Source organism: Pseudophryne corroboree, chromosome 7 (assembly GCF_028390025.1).
Source record: "Pseudophryne corroboree isolate aPseCor3 chromosome 7, aPseCor3.hap2, whole genome shotgun sequence".
Taxonomy (NCBI): domain Eukaryota; kingdom Metazoa; phylum Chordata; class Amphibia; order Anura; family Myobatrachidae; genus Pseudophryne; species Pseudophryne corroboree.
This window is the reverse complement of record NC_086450.1, coordinates 409,977,881-409,992,932: the sequence shown is the minus strand read 5'-3', so window position 1 is coordinate 409,992,932 and position 15,052 is coordinate 409,977,881. Positions and strand designations below refer to the sequence as shown.

Here is a 15,052-nt window from a genome sequence, read left to right as displayed (position 1 = left end):
CTTGTAGAACTTAGCAATCGTGTTCGAACCAGACCAAGTAGCTGCTCGGCAGAGCTGTAAAGCCGAGACACCCCGGGCAGCCGCCCAGGCAGAACCCACCGACCTAGTAGAGTGGGCCTGTACTTTAGGAACCGGCAGTCCTGCCATAGAATAAGCCTGCTGGATAGTAAGCCTGATCCAGCGAGCAATAGACTGCTTTGAAGCAGGACACCCAATTTTCTTGGGATCATAGAGAACAAACAGCGAGTCAGATTTTCTGTGACGAGCTGTCCGTTTCACATAGATCTTCAAAGCCCTCACGACATCCAAGGACTTTGAGATAGCAGAGGTGTCAGTAAGCACCTGAACCACAATAGGTTGGTTGATATGAAACGCAGACACCACCTTAGGAAGAAATTGCTGACGAGTTCTGAGTTCAGCTCTATCTTCATGAAAAATCAAATAGGGGCTTTTGTGAGACAACGCCCCCAGTTCCGACACACGCTTTGCCGAAGCTAAGGCCAACAGTGTAACAGTCTTCCACGTAAGAAACTTTACGTCAACCTCCTGTAAAGGCTCAAACCATTCCGATTGTAGAAACTGCAACACCACGTTAAGATCCCAAGGTGCCGTGGGAGGCACAAAGGGCGGTTGGATGTGCAGAACACCCTTCAAGAACGTCTGAACTTCAGGGAGGAAAGCCAATTGTTTCTGGAAGAAAATGGATAAGGCCGAAATCTGGACTTTCAAGGATCCCAAACGTAGGCCCACATCCACACCTGACTGTAGAAAAAGGAGAAAACGTCCCAGTTGAAATTCCACTGCAGGAAATTTCCTGTTTTCACACCACAAGACATATTTTTTCCAAATACCGTGGTAATGTTTAGACGTTACCCCTTTCCTGGCTTGTATCAGGGTTGGAATAACCTTGTCCGGAATGCCTAGAATTTGACGCTCAACTTCCATGCAGTCAAACGTAGCCATGGTAAGTCTTGATAGACGAACGGCCCCTGTTGCAGAAGACCCTCTCGACGAGGCAGAGGCCACGGGTCCTCTAGGAGCATCTCCAGTAGATCCGCGTACCAGGCCCTTCTTGGCCAATCCGGAGCAATGAGAATTGCTTAAACCTTTTCCCTTTTTATTCTTTTGAGAATTCTTGGGATCAATGGAAGAGGTGGAAACACGTAAACCATCTGGTAGTAGACCCATGGAGTCACCAGAGTGTTCACCGCCACTGCTTGTGGGTCCCTCGACCTGGAACAATACTGCTTTAGCTTCTTGTTGAGACGAGAGGCCATCATGTCTATCTGTGGAATTCCCCACCGACGTGTTAAGGACTCGAACACCTGCGGGTGAAGGCCCCACTCTCCTGGGTGGAGGTTGTGTCTGCTGGGGGAGTCCGCTTCCCAGTTGTCGAAATGAAGATTACCGACAGCGCCACCGCGTTTCTTTCTGCCCAGAGGAGAATTCTTGTTACCTCCGACATTGCCGCTCTGCTCTTCGTCCGCCCTGTCGGTTTATGGCCCTCATTCCGAGTTGATCGCTAGCTGCCGTTGTTCACTGTGTAGCAATCAGTTAAAAAATGGCAAAACTACGCATGCGTATGGGCCGCAATACGCATGCGCGGCGTACGGGTACAAAGTGCATAGTTGTTTTGCATTGCTTCTAGCGATGATTCCATTCGCACAGCCTATCGCAAGGAGATTGACAGGAAGAAGGCGTTAATGGGTGTCAACTGACCGTTTTCTGTGGGTGTTTGGAAAAACGCAGGCGTGTCCAGGCGTTTGCAGGGCGGGTATCTGACGTCAATTCCGGGACCTTCGTCGCAGCAATCATCGCACAGAATAATTAACTACAGGGCTGGTTTGTTTTGCACAAAATGTTTTTGTACCGCTCGGCTGCACAGGCGTTCGCACTCTTGCAAAGTGAAAATACACTCCCCTGTGGGCAGCGACTATGCGTTTGCACGGCTGCTAAAAGTAGCTAGCGAGCAATCAACTCGGAATGAGGGCCTATGTACGTTACTGCCATCACATTGTCCGACTGAACTTGAATGGCATGATCTTGAAAAAGGTGTGATGCCTGTAGAAGGGCATTGTATATGGCCCTTAGCTCTAGAACATTGATCGGAAGAATGGTTTCCTGACTTGACCATTTTCCTTGGAACTGTTCCCCCTGGGTGACTGCTCCCCAACCTCTGAGGCTTGCGGCTGTGGTTAGCAGAGTCCAATTTTGAATCCCAAACCTTCGACCCTCGGTCAGGTGAGAAGTCTAAAGCCACCATAGAAGAGAAATCCTGGCTTTTGGCGACAGACGTATCCTCTGGTGCATGTGAAGATGCGATCCGGACCATTTGTCCAACAGATCCAATTGGAAGGGCCTCGCATGAAATCTTCCATACTTCAGAGCCTCATAAGAGGCGACCATCTTCCCCAGAAGGCGAATACATAGACGCACCGATATCCAGGCTGGTTTTAGAACATCCCACAGCATCGACTGGATTACCAATGCCTTTTCCAATGGAAGGAATACCTTCTGTTCCTCCGTATCCAGTATCATCCCCAGGAACAGAAGCCTCCATGTTGGTTCCAGGTGGGATTGTGGTAGGTTCAGAATCCACTCTTGATCCTGAAGTAGTCGGGTTGAGAGGACAATGCTGTCCAACAACCTCTCCCTGGATGGTGCTTTTATCAGCAGGTTGTCCAGGTACGGTATTATGTTCACTGCCTGCTTGCGGAGGAAAAACATCATCTCTGCCATTACCTTGGTGAATACCCTTGGTGCCGTGGAGAGGCCAAATGGCAGGGCCTGGAACTGGTAGTGACAGTCCTGTAGCGCAAACCTTAGATAAGCCTGATGAGGCAGCCAAATCGTAATATGAAGGTATGCATCCTTGATGTCCAGAGACACCAGAAATTCCCCTTCCTCCAGACCTGAGATCACCGCTCTCAGAGACTCCATCTTGAATTTTAACACCCCCAAGTACGGGTTCAGTGATTTGAGGTTTAAAATGGGCCTTACCGAACCGTCCGGTTTCGGTACCACAAACAGGTTGGAGTAATAACCCCTTTTTTGTAGTTGAGGTGGAACTGGGACAATGACCTGAGTCTGTACCAGTTTTTGCATGGCTGCCTGTAAGATCATACTTGCTTCTGGAGAAGCTGGTAAGCCTGATTTGAAGAATCTATGAGGTGGGAGTTCCTGAAACTCCAGTCTGTATCCCTGGTTGATAAGGTCTTTTACCCAGGGATACTGGCAAGATGTTGCCCAAATGTGACTGAAACAACGTAACCGGGCTCCCACCTGCCTGCCTTCCAGGCCATGCGGTCCACCATCATGCTGAAGGACTGCAGAATTGGAGCAGAGTAGGTTTTCCCAGCTGGGGGTGCTGCAGAAGGAAGGTATGTAGACTTACCCGCCGTAGCCTTGGATATCCACTTATCCAGTTCATCTCCAAAAAGGGTCTCACCTGTGAATGGTAGGCTTTCCACGCCTTTTCTGGAATCCGCATCCACAGTCCACTGGCGTAGCCACAAGCCCCTGCGTGCCGACACTGCCATGGCAGTGGTGCGTGCATTGAGCAAACCAATTTCCTTTATGGCCTCCACCATAAAGTTAGCCAAGTCTTGAATATGCTGTAGGAGTAAAATTATCTCCCCCCTGGGTAAGGAATCTAATCCGTCAATTAGGTTACCTGACCACTTAGCAATGGCCTTAGTGAGCCAAGCACAAGCAATAGTGGGTCTCTGGGCCACCCCAGCAGCAGTGTATAAAGATTTGAGAGTGTTCTCAATCTTGCGGTCAGCCGTGTCCTTTAAGGATGCTGCCACAGGAACAGATAAGACTATCTTACGTGACAACCTAGACACCGATGCGTCCACAATCGGCGGGTTTTCCCATTTCTTTCTATCTTCCAGAGGGAAGGGAAAGGATGTAATTAATCTTTTAGGGATCTGAAACTTTTTGTCAGGATTAGTCCAGGTTTCTTCAAACAGGGCATTCAATTCCTTTGATGCAGGAAAAGTTACTGAGGATTTATTTTTTACATTAAAATAAGGTTCCTCCTCTACCTCCGCCACCCTGTCAGGAATGTGCAGGACATTTCTGATAGCTTCTATCAGGGCCTGTATTCCCTGTGACAGGACAGCATCCCCCTCACTCGCAACCACCTCACCCTCCTCTGGGTCAGATGTATTGTCATCAGTATCATCCTGCATAAGCTGGGCCAGCGTACGCTTTTGTGGGCAAATGGCGGGGGCCTGAGATGCTGGTATGGGAACTGAATCTCTATTCATCAGGTCATCCCTAGACTGTCTTTAGAATTGCGTCTCTTTCTCAGTTTGGGATAATTTAGTAGAAACACTGGATATCATCCTTTTAATGGAATCTAACCATGGGGGTTCAGCCCCACTAGCCTGAGAATATACACTATCCTGAGTACAGGGTAATGGGCAGTGGTGTGCGGTGAGGACAGTGGCTGGTGAGGCATTGCAGCCATAATGTCTGTTGAGTCCCGCCGATGACTCCTACCGCCGCCGAGCCAATGCCCACTACTGCTGCTGCCCCATTTTGGGAGGGTACTGTGTCTAGGGGGCCAGTGGACAGGGTGGGGAATGTGTGTCCCTGGGGCCAGGTGGAGGAGGTGGTAGGGTGGGTAGTGTACTGTATGTACCCGCTGGCCTGGGGGTGTACTGTATGTTCAAGAGGCCGGGGGGGGGGGGGGCGGATTACAGGTATGTTCCAGGGGCAGGAGTGTTAGTTTGGGTGGGTACTGTACTGTGAGACATGGAGCACAAGCTCCATACACTCCGCCACTGCTGGGGGCAGGGTGGGAGGAATAGTGGGAAGCAGGATGGGAGCAGTAGAAGTGCAGAGCAGGGGGTGGGATGGGAGTAGTCATGGTGGAGAGCAGGGAGCAGGCTGAGAGTAGTAGTGGTGAGGAGCAGTGGTGGGGAGCAGGGGGCAGGATGAAAGTAGTAGTGGAAAGTGGGAGACAGGATGGGAGTAAGAGTAGTGCAGAGTAGAAGGGCAGGCAGGGAGTAATAGAAGGGGGACAGGATGGGAGTAGTGGTGGGAAGAAGTGGGCGGGATGAGAGTGGAAGGGACTCGCCGAGCATAACTTACTGATAGCAGGCTCACACAGGACCGGCGGACACTCGGACATCCGGAGTGGAAGTGATGGGTCCCTCTTCTCCGGTACCTCACACCTGACTATTTCCTGTGTGATCCAGGGAAGCTTGGACACGGGGGTGGACGCGACCTGCAATCGGTTTGGGGGGGGGGGGAGTGTCGCCGAACCTCTGCTCCAGCTGTACATGATCGGCACTGGGATGGGGGCATGACCTCCGTTGCAGCCCAGCTCTCCCTGCATATGATGCACCTTTAGAAGGGGTAATGCTGCTGTATATTCCAACAGGAAATGGTGGTGGTGGGGGGGGGGGGGGGGGGGGGGAGTGGGAAGGTTGTAAGTTTCCAACATTACCTGTGTATTTTGAAAATGTGTCAGGTGGTAATACGTACACCTGTGCACCAGCAATGGGATTTGTCAAGGATCCTTAACAAATCCCCTTACTGGTGCATAGATGTATGTATTACCATCTGACACATTTTCAAAATACACAGGTTATGTTGGAAACATACAACCTCACACCCCTCTTCTGCCCCTACCCCCTGCCCCCCCCCCCCCCCCCTCCTCCGTCATTCTCCTGCTAAAGCTGCATCATTTGCAGGGAGAGCAGGGCTGCAACGGAGGTCTTAGTACCCCCTATCCCAGTGCTGACCGCTGTCTCCGTTGCAGCCCTAATCAGTACTCTCCCTGGCGCTGCTGTATACTCTAGTTTGAGCGGCTGTAGGTGACTTATGCTTGTGGCAGCCGGCCCGGGTAGCGGGTTCGTTCGCTGTCAGGCAGGGATCAGCTGCTGCTTTGTCACACCGCCAGGCCGATCCGCCCACTGCCTGCAAGTGCCGAGCACAGCAAGTGCTCGGCTAGATGAGAACTGCCCAATCAGAGCTGTTTCAGTGACAGGGGGCGTGCTTTCACATGGCTGAAAGCACGCCCCTGTCACAGAGGCACTTGTATAAGTGCCACTTGCATTACTATTTTTAATGGGCTTTTACTGCCCGATGGTCGACCCCGCCCCCCGCTTCCGGCCCTGTCTCATTGATATCGGGAGGCACCTGGAGCGGTGCCTCCGAAACACAAATGTAAACTTTTTTTTTATGCATAACAATTATTAAAATAATCTAAAGCTAAAGCATATACTTAGTTATGACACATAATATGTGTCATAAGTATCTTTGTGTTATTTTAATAATTAATGACAGGTGAGGCACTGCCTCCCCTGACTGCACGTCCCTGGTAGTGAGTCTCCGGGGGAGGACAGACACTCTGCTGTGCAGGAAACACAGTCCCTGGACATGGTAGGTAACGTGAAGGGACACACTCACACCCACACACAGAAGGTGAAAACACAGTTTAACCCACACAGAGCCCGCAGCGAGACACAGAAAATGGAGCCAGCCACACAGCGCCCTTGCACCCAAGTAAAAACTCAGCCGGGTCGCCACACTAAGTCCCCTACAGGGCATAGTATACTACAACACTCCCCCCTCCCCCTTCTAAGACCCCTGGTACCGCCGAGGAGATATGGAGTCTTCGTGGAGGAGCTGCGCTTCCCTGTGATTCCTGTCAGTGTAAGCTGCAGAGGGAAAATGGCGCCGGTGAGCCGCTGGATCCGCTCATAGTGAAGCCCCGCCCCCGTAATGGTGTGCGGCTTCCGTTTTTTTTTATACTGGCCTGAGGTATTAGTATGCCTAACAGAGGGTTAAAACCCTTGTTAGGTCTGTTGGCCAGTGTGGGTAATCATTGGTGGCTCAGCGCACCCCTCAGAGCGGGACACACTTATGTGTATGTCCTCCTGAGCCCCCTGGAGCACAGCCTGCATCAGCGCTGCGCTCCTACCCTTGTGCCGCCATTCCCGCCGGCGACCCACTAACCGAAACGCCGGCGCGTGGTGACTCTTCTATCTTCTGGCTCTGCTAGGGGTGGCGGTATGCTGCAGGAGGGTACGCTTGCCGTGGTGGGGCTTGCAAATGACTCCCTCAGGAGCTCAGTGTCCTTCCAGCGGAGAAACGGGACCATTAACTCTTTAAGAAGTTGGCCCGTTCTCCCCTCTAAGTCCCACGAAGCAGGCAGTCTGGTGCCAATCAGACCTGCCTGAAAACAACAAACAGAAAATAAATGCAGAAAGCTCTTCAGGAGCTTCCCTGAGCGTGACCGGCTCCTCCGGGCACATTTTCTAAACTGAGTCTGGTAGGAGGGGCATAGGGGGAGGAGCCAGTGCACACTATTGATTTCTTAAAGTGCCCAAGGCTCCTAGTGGTCCCATCTATACCCCATGGTACTTATGTGGACCCCAGTATCCTCTAGGACGTAATAGAAAATGTAAGTATCAAATTTGTGTAAGGACTGTAGCATTTATGTAGGTGCTTGTATGAATTCTTTGTTTTTGTATCCACACCATGTGTGGTAGAAAGGGGAAAAAATACACCTCTGCCCTTGTTTTCCTTGCTGTCTTAGCTGGGCAACGAGCATTATGCCAAGACTTGGGCGGCTCATTAGTAAAAGGGCGACACACATCTCTCAGCGCTGCAAACTTGTGTGCATAACATTGCTGCCTGGCCACCTGTACTGATCAGAACGCAGGCATGATACGAAATCCCTGGAGGAGTCTGGGAGTTGGCCTTTTCTTGATGTATCCCAAGTAAACATTTGCTTTCTTAACCCTACAGATGCCTGCTCCAAATCTACAACTGCACCAGCCAAAGAATACCTACTACATAGAGTATATGCAAGCTGTATGTTGCTGTCTTCTCTGCTCTCGAAGGGCCAGGTCCGGCATTTCTCAGGTTCTGAAACAGGTGTGTTAATATTGATGATGCTGACACATTGCTGGTTGCAAGGCTTAAATATGTAAAAATCAGTTTGTGTGGTCCAGAGTGAGTCAGAGGTGTCTAAATTTAGAAGTATCCCTGTTATTTTCCGGCAACTGATCCCGGAGAGGTGCTGTGTAAGCGCAAGTACTGATGGCTGCTGACAGGTCTGGAGGAGTGGATGCAAAGCAGTGTCCCACGGCTGTCACATACGTAAGAGGCACATGCAATCTGTTCCAGTCATTGGTGTTGCAGGAGAGCCAGGTTATGGTGAAGCCAACCCTGTTTTATTATCAATATTGTTACTTTTTACAGCTGTAAAGCACTGTGCACTGTCGGGGAATGTATATTAATCCATATCAGTCCCTGACTCAGTGGGGCTTACTATCCCAGTCCCTAGTATAGGAACTAGTCACGTGACAGTTTACCTTCCAGTATGTTTTTAGACTACCGGGAAAAAAATAAATGACCTAGAGGAAGTTTGTGTGCACACAGGGTTAAAATGTAACCACCACACCTATAACCTACCCTGGTTGATTAAAAGGATGTTTTATTTTGCAAAACTACAAAATATTCATGTTTATTTGAGAATGTTTACTTGGCAAAGTTAACCATGAAGTTTGTCCATATCACAATGGTGCTGTTCCATTGGAAGCCATGTTCCTGATGTTAAATACACCTGCTGCTTTAAAGAGGGTTGGGGCAGCCATTTTGTGGCCTTAGACAATATTCATGAGAATCAGTTCACTAAGAAGTGACATCACTGAGGCACTCTCTTAACAAATGGAAATACACTTGTATTACTTTGGTACCCTGAGTAATTTAGCTACACTGGATTGACTTTTCACAGGCCCTGATGTTACCTCTTTGTAGTGTGTCAACAGTTACGGAATTTTTGCTCTGGCTCTCCTCTTCAGAAGCACTTGCGTTTCCTTCCTTCCACACCACAGAATAAAGGTTAGGATTTCCACCCCCAGACACAATAAATGCACAACCAGTGTGTTGCAAAATATTTACTTTTACTTTATAGTTAGATAGCCCAAAAGATACTGCTTTTGCTTAATAAGATACTTGCATTATTTCTCTTTGTAGAACTTATAATGCAATTTTAAATAACAAATACACAGCAATATTCAATAAACACAATATCACAATTATGTAAATTACTCTTAATGCTAACTGTTACCTTACTGACTAAATAACAGGTATGGAGTAATCAACATTCCTTTAATGAATTAAACTTTGCAGTAGTCCTACAACCTATGAACATTAGTTGTCCTTCAATAACAAATAAACTACAGCCCTTTCACACTGTATGCTGAATAATTAAATGACCCAGACACTCCTGCAGATTAATAACCCTTTTGGAATTATTTGAATGATGGCAACCAGGGTCACTTAAGGGTCTTTATGTGTATAGCTGAGGCCCAATACAAGTGTTGCAGTGCAGATAAGTGTAGTAGTTTATGCATAAATATCTATCACACAAGATAGGACTGGTGGGTAATAAAATAGGATTTTCTAACCCAAAAAGTAGATCTATAGTTAGAGGCTGCGCCCCACAAATACAGGCAAACTGGGAAGAATCTAAGGAACTTACTTAACCTTGTAAGCTTGCTGTGGTAACGTTACCAAGAAAAAGAAAAAAAGAGTAGGGTCAATCAAATAGATATTTATTTTCAGTAGAATAAACATTCGTAATTAAAATAAAACAAAGATGGAGCCTGCGGGCAATATCGTACAGAGGGCGGGATGTATTAAGATACATCGCTGCCCCTCGCCGCTTATCGCAGCGATGTTGATCGCATATGTACTAACATATGGGGTCAATATCGCAATGCGGTGAGGGAGGCCCCCCGCGATACCTGTGAGGTGGTCTGCGGGGGGTCTCCGTCATCTCCCTCAGCTCTCCAGACTCCTCCAACACTGGGAAGCAGCAGCAGGCTGCCCCCGGCGCCTCCTCCTCCCCCCTGCAGCCGGAAGGACCTCCAGCTGTGTTGCTAGGGGGAGGAGGAGATTGCCTTCCGGGACCAGGGCTGCCTGGAGGAAGGTATGCTGGGGGGGGAGGGGGGTCAGCGTCTACGGCGGGGGGCGGCAGGTTGCGGCGGTTGGCGATAAGAAGGCCATAGACTTCTATAGGGTATACTTTGCCAACACTGGAGAATCAGGGGGATAATTTGGTGCATGAATACACCATAGAGCGCTAGCTTTGGCTCCCACAGTAATGAAGAAATTCCATGAAAGCCATTTCATCAGAGGAGAGGAAGGGGAAGTGGAGCAGGGGACTGCAAAGCTCTCCATTTCCAAATTAAATTGAATTTTAGAAATCACTTTAAACAAAGTCGGGGAATCGGGGAACATCCACAATTAGGCAAAAGCGGCTCTAGCTGCGAGTAAAGTTTGGCCGGTCTAGTAATGTTCATTTTTGAGAATAGAAGGGGGGCACCAGTTTAACAAAGCAAGATGTGGGATTCAGGTTTTTACAGTTATCTGAGGTACTTTAGATAGTAAATCCAAAATCTACTGGGGAAAAGCCGCAAATGCTTACAATAGGCATTACAATAGCCTTGGCTGTCCAGGGACAACTTAAAGTGATACCTCGCTGTCGCCGGGGCTGGGGCCATCACATTTACTACTCGGTTATGTAAAAAATGAATAGAACCTGCTTCATAATAAAGCAAAAAGCCACAGGGATCGCCAATTATTATAACTGGGAAACGTTGTTTTCTCTATAACTGTTAATTTTGGTTTATTAGATTTATTTACCATATTTTCTACACACCGGTGCGGTATCTATCTAAATACAATTATTATGACCCCTCTGGCCTTTCCCAAATGAATGCAATCCTAAGGTAAACAGAATACAAGTGCGGTAGACTACTTGAACTATGGCAGGGAAAGAATGCTGCATCTCTCCAATTGCTTCTCAGCTGATTCTTTTAATTGCACCCCTTCATCTATGAATATGTATATGTGTTTGGTACAGTGAGTGACTGATGTAAACTGGGTAGGTATCTAGGAATTTTGTTCCCGAACGATTTAGATTCCAGGATGCGTGTAGCACAAGCTTTCTTGAACTTGCAGAGCTTTCTGGGAATGGAGAAGCCTGCAGAAGAATTCCAGACAGGGAGAGTTTTCATAAGCGAGAGTGGGTGGCTTTGCTGAGAGTTCCAAAGCAAAGGTGCAGATGCGGATTTTATTACAAACTAAAATAAAACATAATGGGGGACATTTCCAAAAACGTGTTTACCAGGAACTGCAAACACCCCCCCCCCCCCCACACAACAACCCAGTAATGAACCCCTTTCAATTATTCTCTACAGTACTGTTATTTTCTGATTTGCATTTCAGACTGTTGTTTGCAGCGTGTTTTCTGCACAGCGACCTGTACACCAATATTTCTAAATGTTCTATAGAATGTCTCTTAATGAACATGCTTTCTTTTTCTCTGACGTCCTAGTGGATGCTGGGACTTCCGTAAGGACCATGGGGGATAGCGGCTCCGCAGGAGACTGGGCACAAAAGTAAAAGCTTTAGACTAGCTGGTGTGCACTGGCTCCTCCCCCTATGACCCTCCTCCAAGCCTCAGTTAGATTTTTGTGCCCGAACGAGAAGGGTGCATGCTAGGTGGCTCTCCTGAGCTGCTTAGAAGTAAAAGTTTAAATAGTTTTTTTTATTTTCAGTGAGTCCTGCTGGCAACAGGCTCACTGCATCTTGGGACTAAGGGGAGAAGAAGCGAACTCACCTGCGTGCAGAGTGGATTGGGCTTCTTGGCTACTGGACATTAGCTCCAGAGGGACGATCACAGGTTCAGTCTGGATGGGTCCCGGAGCCGCGCCGCCGGCCCCCTTACAGAGCCAGAAGAGCGAAGAGGTCCGGAGAAATCGGCGGCAGAAGACGTTCCTGTCTTCAAATAAGGTAGCGCACAGCACTGCAGCTGTGCGCCATTGCTCTCAGCACACTTCACACTCCGGTCACTGAGGGTGCAGGGCGCTGGGGGGGGAGCGCCCTGAGACGCAATAAAACACTGTAAAAACCTTATATGGCTAAAGAAATGCATCACATATAGCTCCTGGGCTATATGGATGCATTTAACCCCTGCCAATTTTCCTGAAAAAAGCGGGAGAAAAGGCCGCCGTGAAGGGGGCGGAGCCTTTCTCCTCAGCACACAAGCGCCATTTTCTTTCACAGCTCCGCTGGAAGGACGGCTCCCTGACTCTCCCCTGCAGTCCTGCACTACAGAAACAGGGTAAAACAGAGAGGGGGGGCACTATTGGCAGCTAATATATAAATACAGCAGCTATAACAGGGAGTAACACTTATATAAGGTTATCCCTGTATATATATATAGCGCTCTGGTGTGTGCTGGCAAACTCTCCCTCTGTCTCCCCAAAGGGCTAGTGGGGTCCTGTCCTCTATCAGAGCATTCCCTGTGTGTGTGCTGGGTGTCGGTACGATTGTGTCGACATGTATGAGGAGGAAAATTATGTGGAAGCAGAGCAATTGCCTGTGTTAGTGATGTCACCCCCTAGGGAGTCGACACCTGACTGGATGGTCGTATTTAAAGAATTACGTGACAATGTCAGCACTTTGCAAAAAACTGTTGACGACATGAGACAGCCGGCAAGTCAGTTAGTGCCTGTTCAGGCGTCTCAGACACCGTCAGGGGCGCTAAAACGCCCGTTACCTCAGATGGTCGACACAGACCCAGACACGGATACTGAATCCAGTGTCGACGGTGAGGAGACAAACGTAATGTCCAGTAGGGCCACACGTTACATGATCACGGCAATGAAGGAGGCATTGAACATTTCTGACACTACAAGTACCACAAAAAAGGGTATTATGTGGGGTGTGAAAAAACTACCAGTAGTTTTTCCTGAATCAGAGGAATTAAATGAGGTGTGTGATAAAGCGTGGGTTTCCCCCGATAAAAAACTGCTGATTTCTAACAAATTATTGGCACTATACCCTTTCCCGCCAGAGGTTAGGGCACGTTGGGAAACACCCCCTAGGGTAGATAAGGCGCTCACACGCTTATCAAAACAAGTGGCGTTACCGTCTCCTGATACGGCCGCCCTCAAGGAACCAGCTGATAGAAGGCTGGAAAATATCCTAAAAGGTATATACACACATACTGGTGTTATACTGCGACCAGCAATCGCCTCAGCCTGGATGTGCAGTGCTGGAGTGGCTTGGTCGGATTCCCTGACTGAAAATATTGATACCCTGGATAGGGACAGTATTTTATTAACTATAGAGCATTTAAAGGATGCATTACTATATATGCGAGATGCACAGAGGGATATTTGCACCCTGGCATCAAGAGTGAGTGCGATGTCCATTTCTGCCAGAAGGGCGTTATGGACGCGACAGTGGTCAGGTGATGCAGATTCCAAACGACATATGGAAGTATTGCCGTATAAAGGGGAGGAGTTATTTGGGGTCGGTCTATCAGACCTGGTGGCCACGGCAACGGCTGGAAAGTCCACCTTTTTACCCCAGGTCACCTCTCAGCAGAAAAAGACACCGTCTTTTCAAACTCAGTCCTTTCGTTCCTATAAGAACAAGCGGGCAAAAGGCCACTCATTTCTGCCCCGGGGCAGAGGAAGGGGAAAAAGACTGCACCAGGCAGCCTCTTCCCAGGAGCAGAAGCCCTCCCCCGCTTCTGCCAAGTCTTCAGCATGACGCTGGGGCTTTACAAGCGGACTCAGGCACGGTGGGGGCCCGTCTCAAAAATTTCAACGCGCAGTGGGCTCACTCACAAGTGGACCCCTGGATCCTGCAGGTAGTATCACAGGGGTACAAATTGGAATTCGAGACGTCTCCCCCTCGCCGATTCCTGAAGTCTGCTCTTCCAACGTCTCCCTCCGACAGGGAGGCAGTATTGGAAGCTATTCACAAGCTGTATTCCCAGCAGGTGATAATCAAGGTACCCCTCCTACAACAGGGAAAGGGGTATTATTCCACGCTGTTTGTGGTACCGAAGCCGGACGGCTCGGTGGGACCAATTTTAAATCTAAAATCCTTGAACACTTACATAAAAAGGTTCAAATTCAAGATGGAATCACTCAGAGCAGTGATAGCGAACCTGGAAGAAGGGGACTATATGGTATCTCTGGACATCAAAGATGCTTATCTCCATGTCCCAATCTTCCCTTCTCACCAGGGGTACCTCAGGTTTGTGGTTCAAAACTGTCATTATCAGTTTCAGACGCTGCCGTTTGGATTGTCCACGGCACCCCGGGTCTTTACCAAGGTAATGGCCGAAATGATGATTCTTCTTCGAAGAAAAGGCGTCTTAATTATCCCTTACTTGGACGATCTCCTGATAAGGGCAAGATCCAGGAAACAGTTAGAGTTCGGAGTAGCACTGTCTCAGGTAGTGCTACGTCAGCACGGGTGGATTCTAAATATCCCAAAATCACAGCTGATTCCAACAACACGTCTACTGTTCCTGGGGATGATTCTGGACACAGTCCAGAAAAAGGTGTTTCTCCCGGAGGAGAAGGCCAGGGAGTTATCCGAGCTAGTCAGGAACCTCCTAAAACCAGGCCAAGTGTCAGTGCATCAATGCACGAGAGTCCTGGGAAAAATGGTGGCTTCTTACGAAGCAATTCCATTCGGAAGATTCCATGCAAGAACTTTTCAGTGGGATCTGCTGGACAAATGGTCCGGATCGCATCTTCAGATGCATCAGCGGATAACCCTATCTCCAAGGAAGTCACACAGGGAAGAAATTTCCAGGGCTTGTGGTCAAGCATGGAAACGTCTCTTCACATAAATATTCTGGAACTAAGGGCCATTTACAATGCCCTAAGTCAAGCAAGGCCTCTGCTTCAGGGTCAGTCGGTATTGATCCAATCGGACAACATCACGGCAGTCGCCCACGTCAACAGACAGGGCGGCACAAGAAGCAGGAGGGCAATGGCAGAAGCTGCAAGGATTCTCCGCTGGGCGGAAAATCATGTGGTGGCACTGTCAGCAGTGTTCATTCCGGGAGTGGACAACTGGGAAGCAGACTTCCTCAGCAGACACGACCTCCACCCGGGGGAGTGGGGACTTCACCCAGAAGTCTTCCAAGTGATTGTAAACCGTTGGGAAAAACCAAAGGTGGACATGATGGCGTCCTGTCTCAACA

General features: G+C 48.8%; 1 protein-coding gene across 1 annotated transcript in view; it reads left to right on the top strand.

The window, feature by feature from the left end:
* Positions 1–15,052, top strand: part of LOC134945422 (uncharacterized) — a 230,607-nt gene that overhangs the window by 106,207 nt on the left and 109,348 nt on the right. Inside the window, exon 2 of the mRNA XM_063934686.1 lies at positions 7,771–7,899. Coding sequence (XP_063790756.1) covers positions 7,771–7,899 — 129 coding nt within the window. The remainder of the gene's footprint in view (positions 1–7,770; positions 7,900–15,052) is intronic.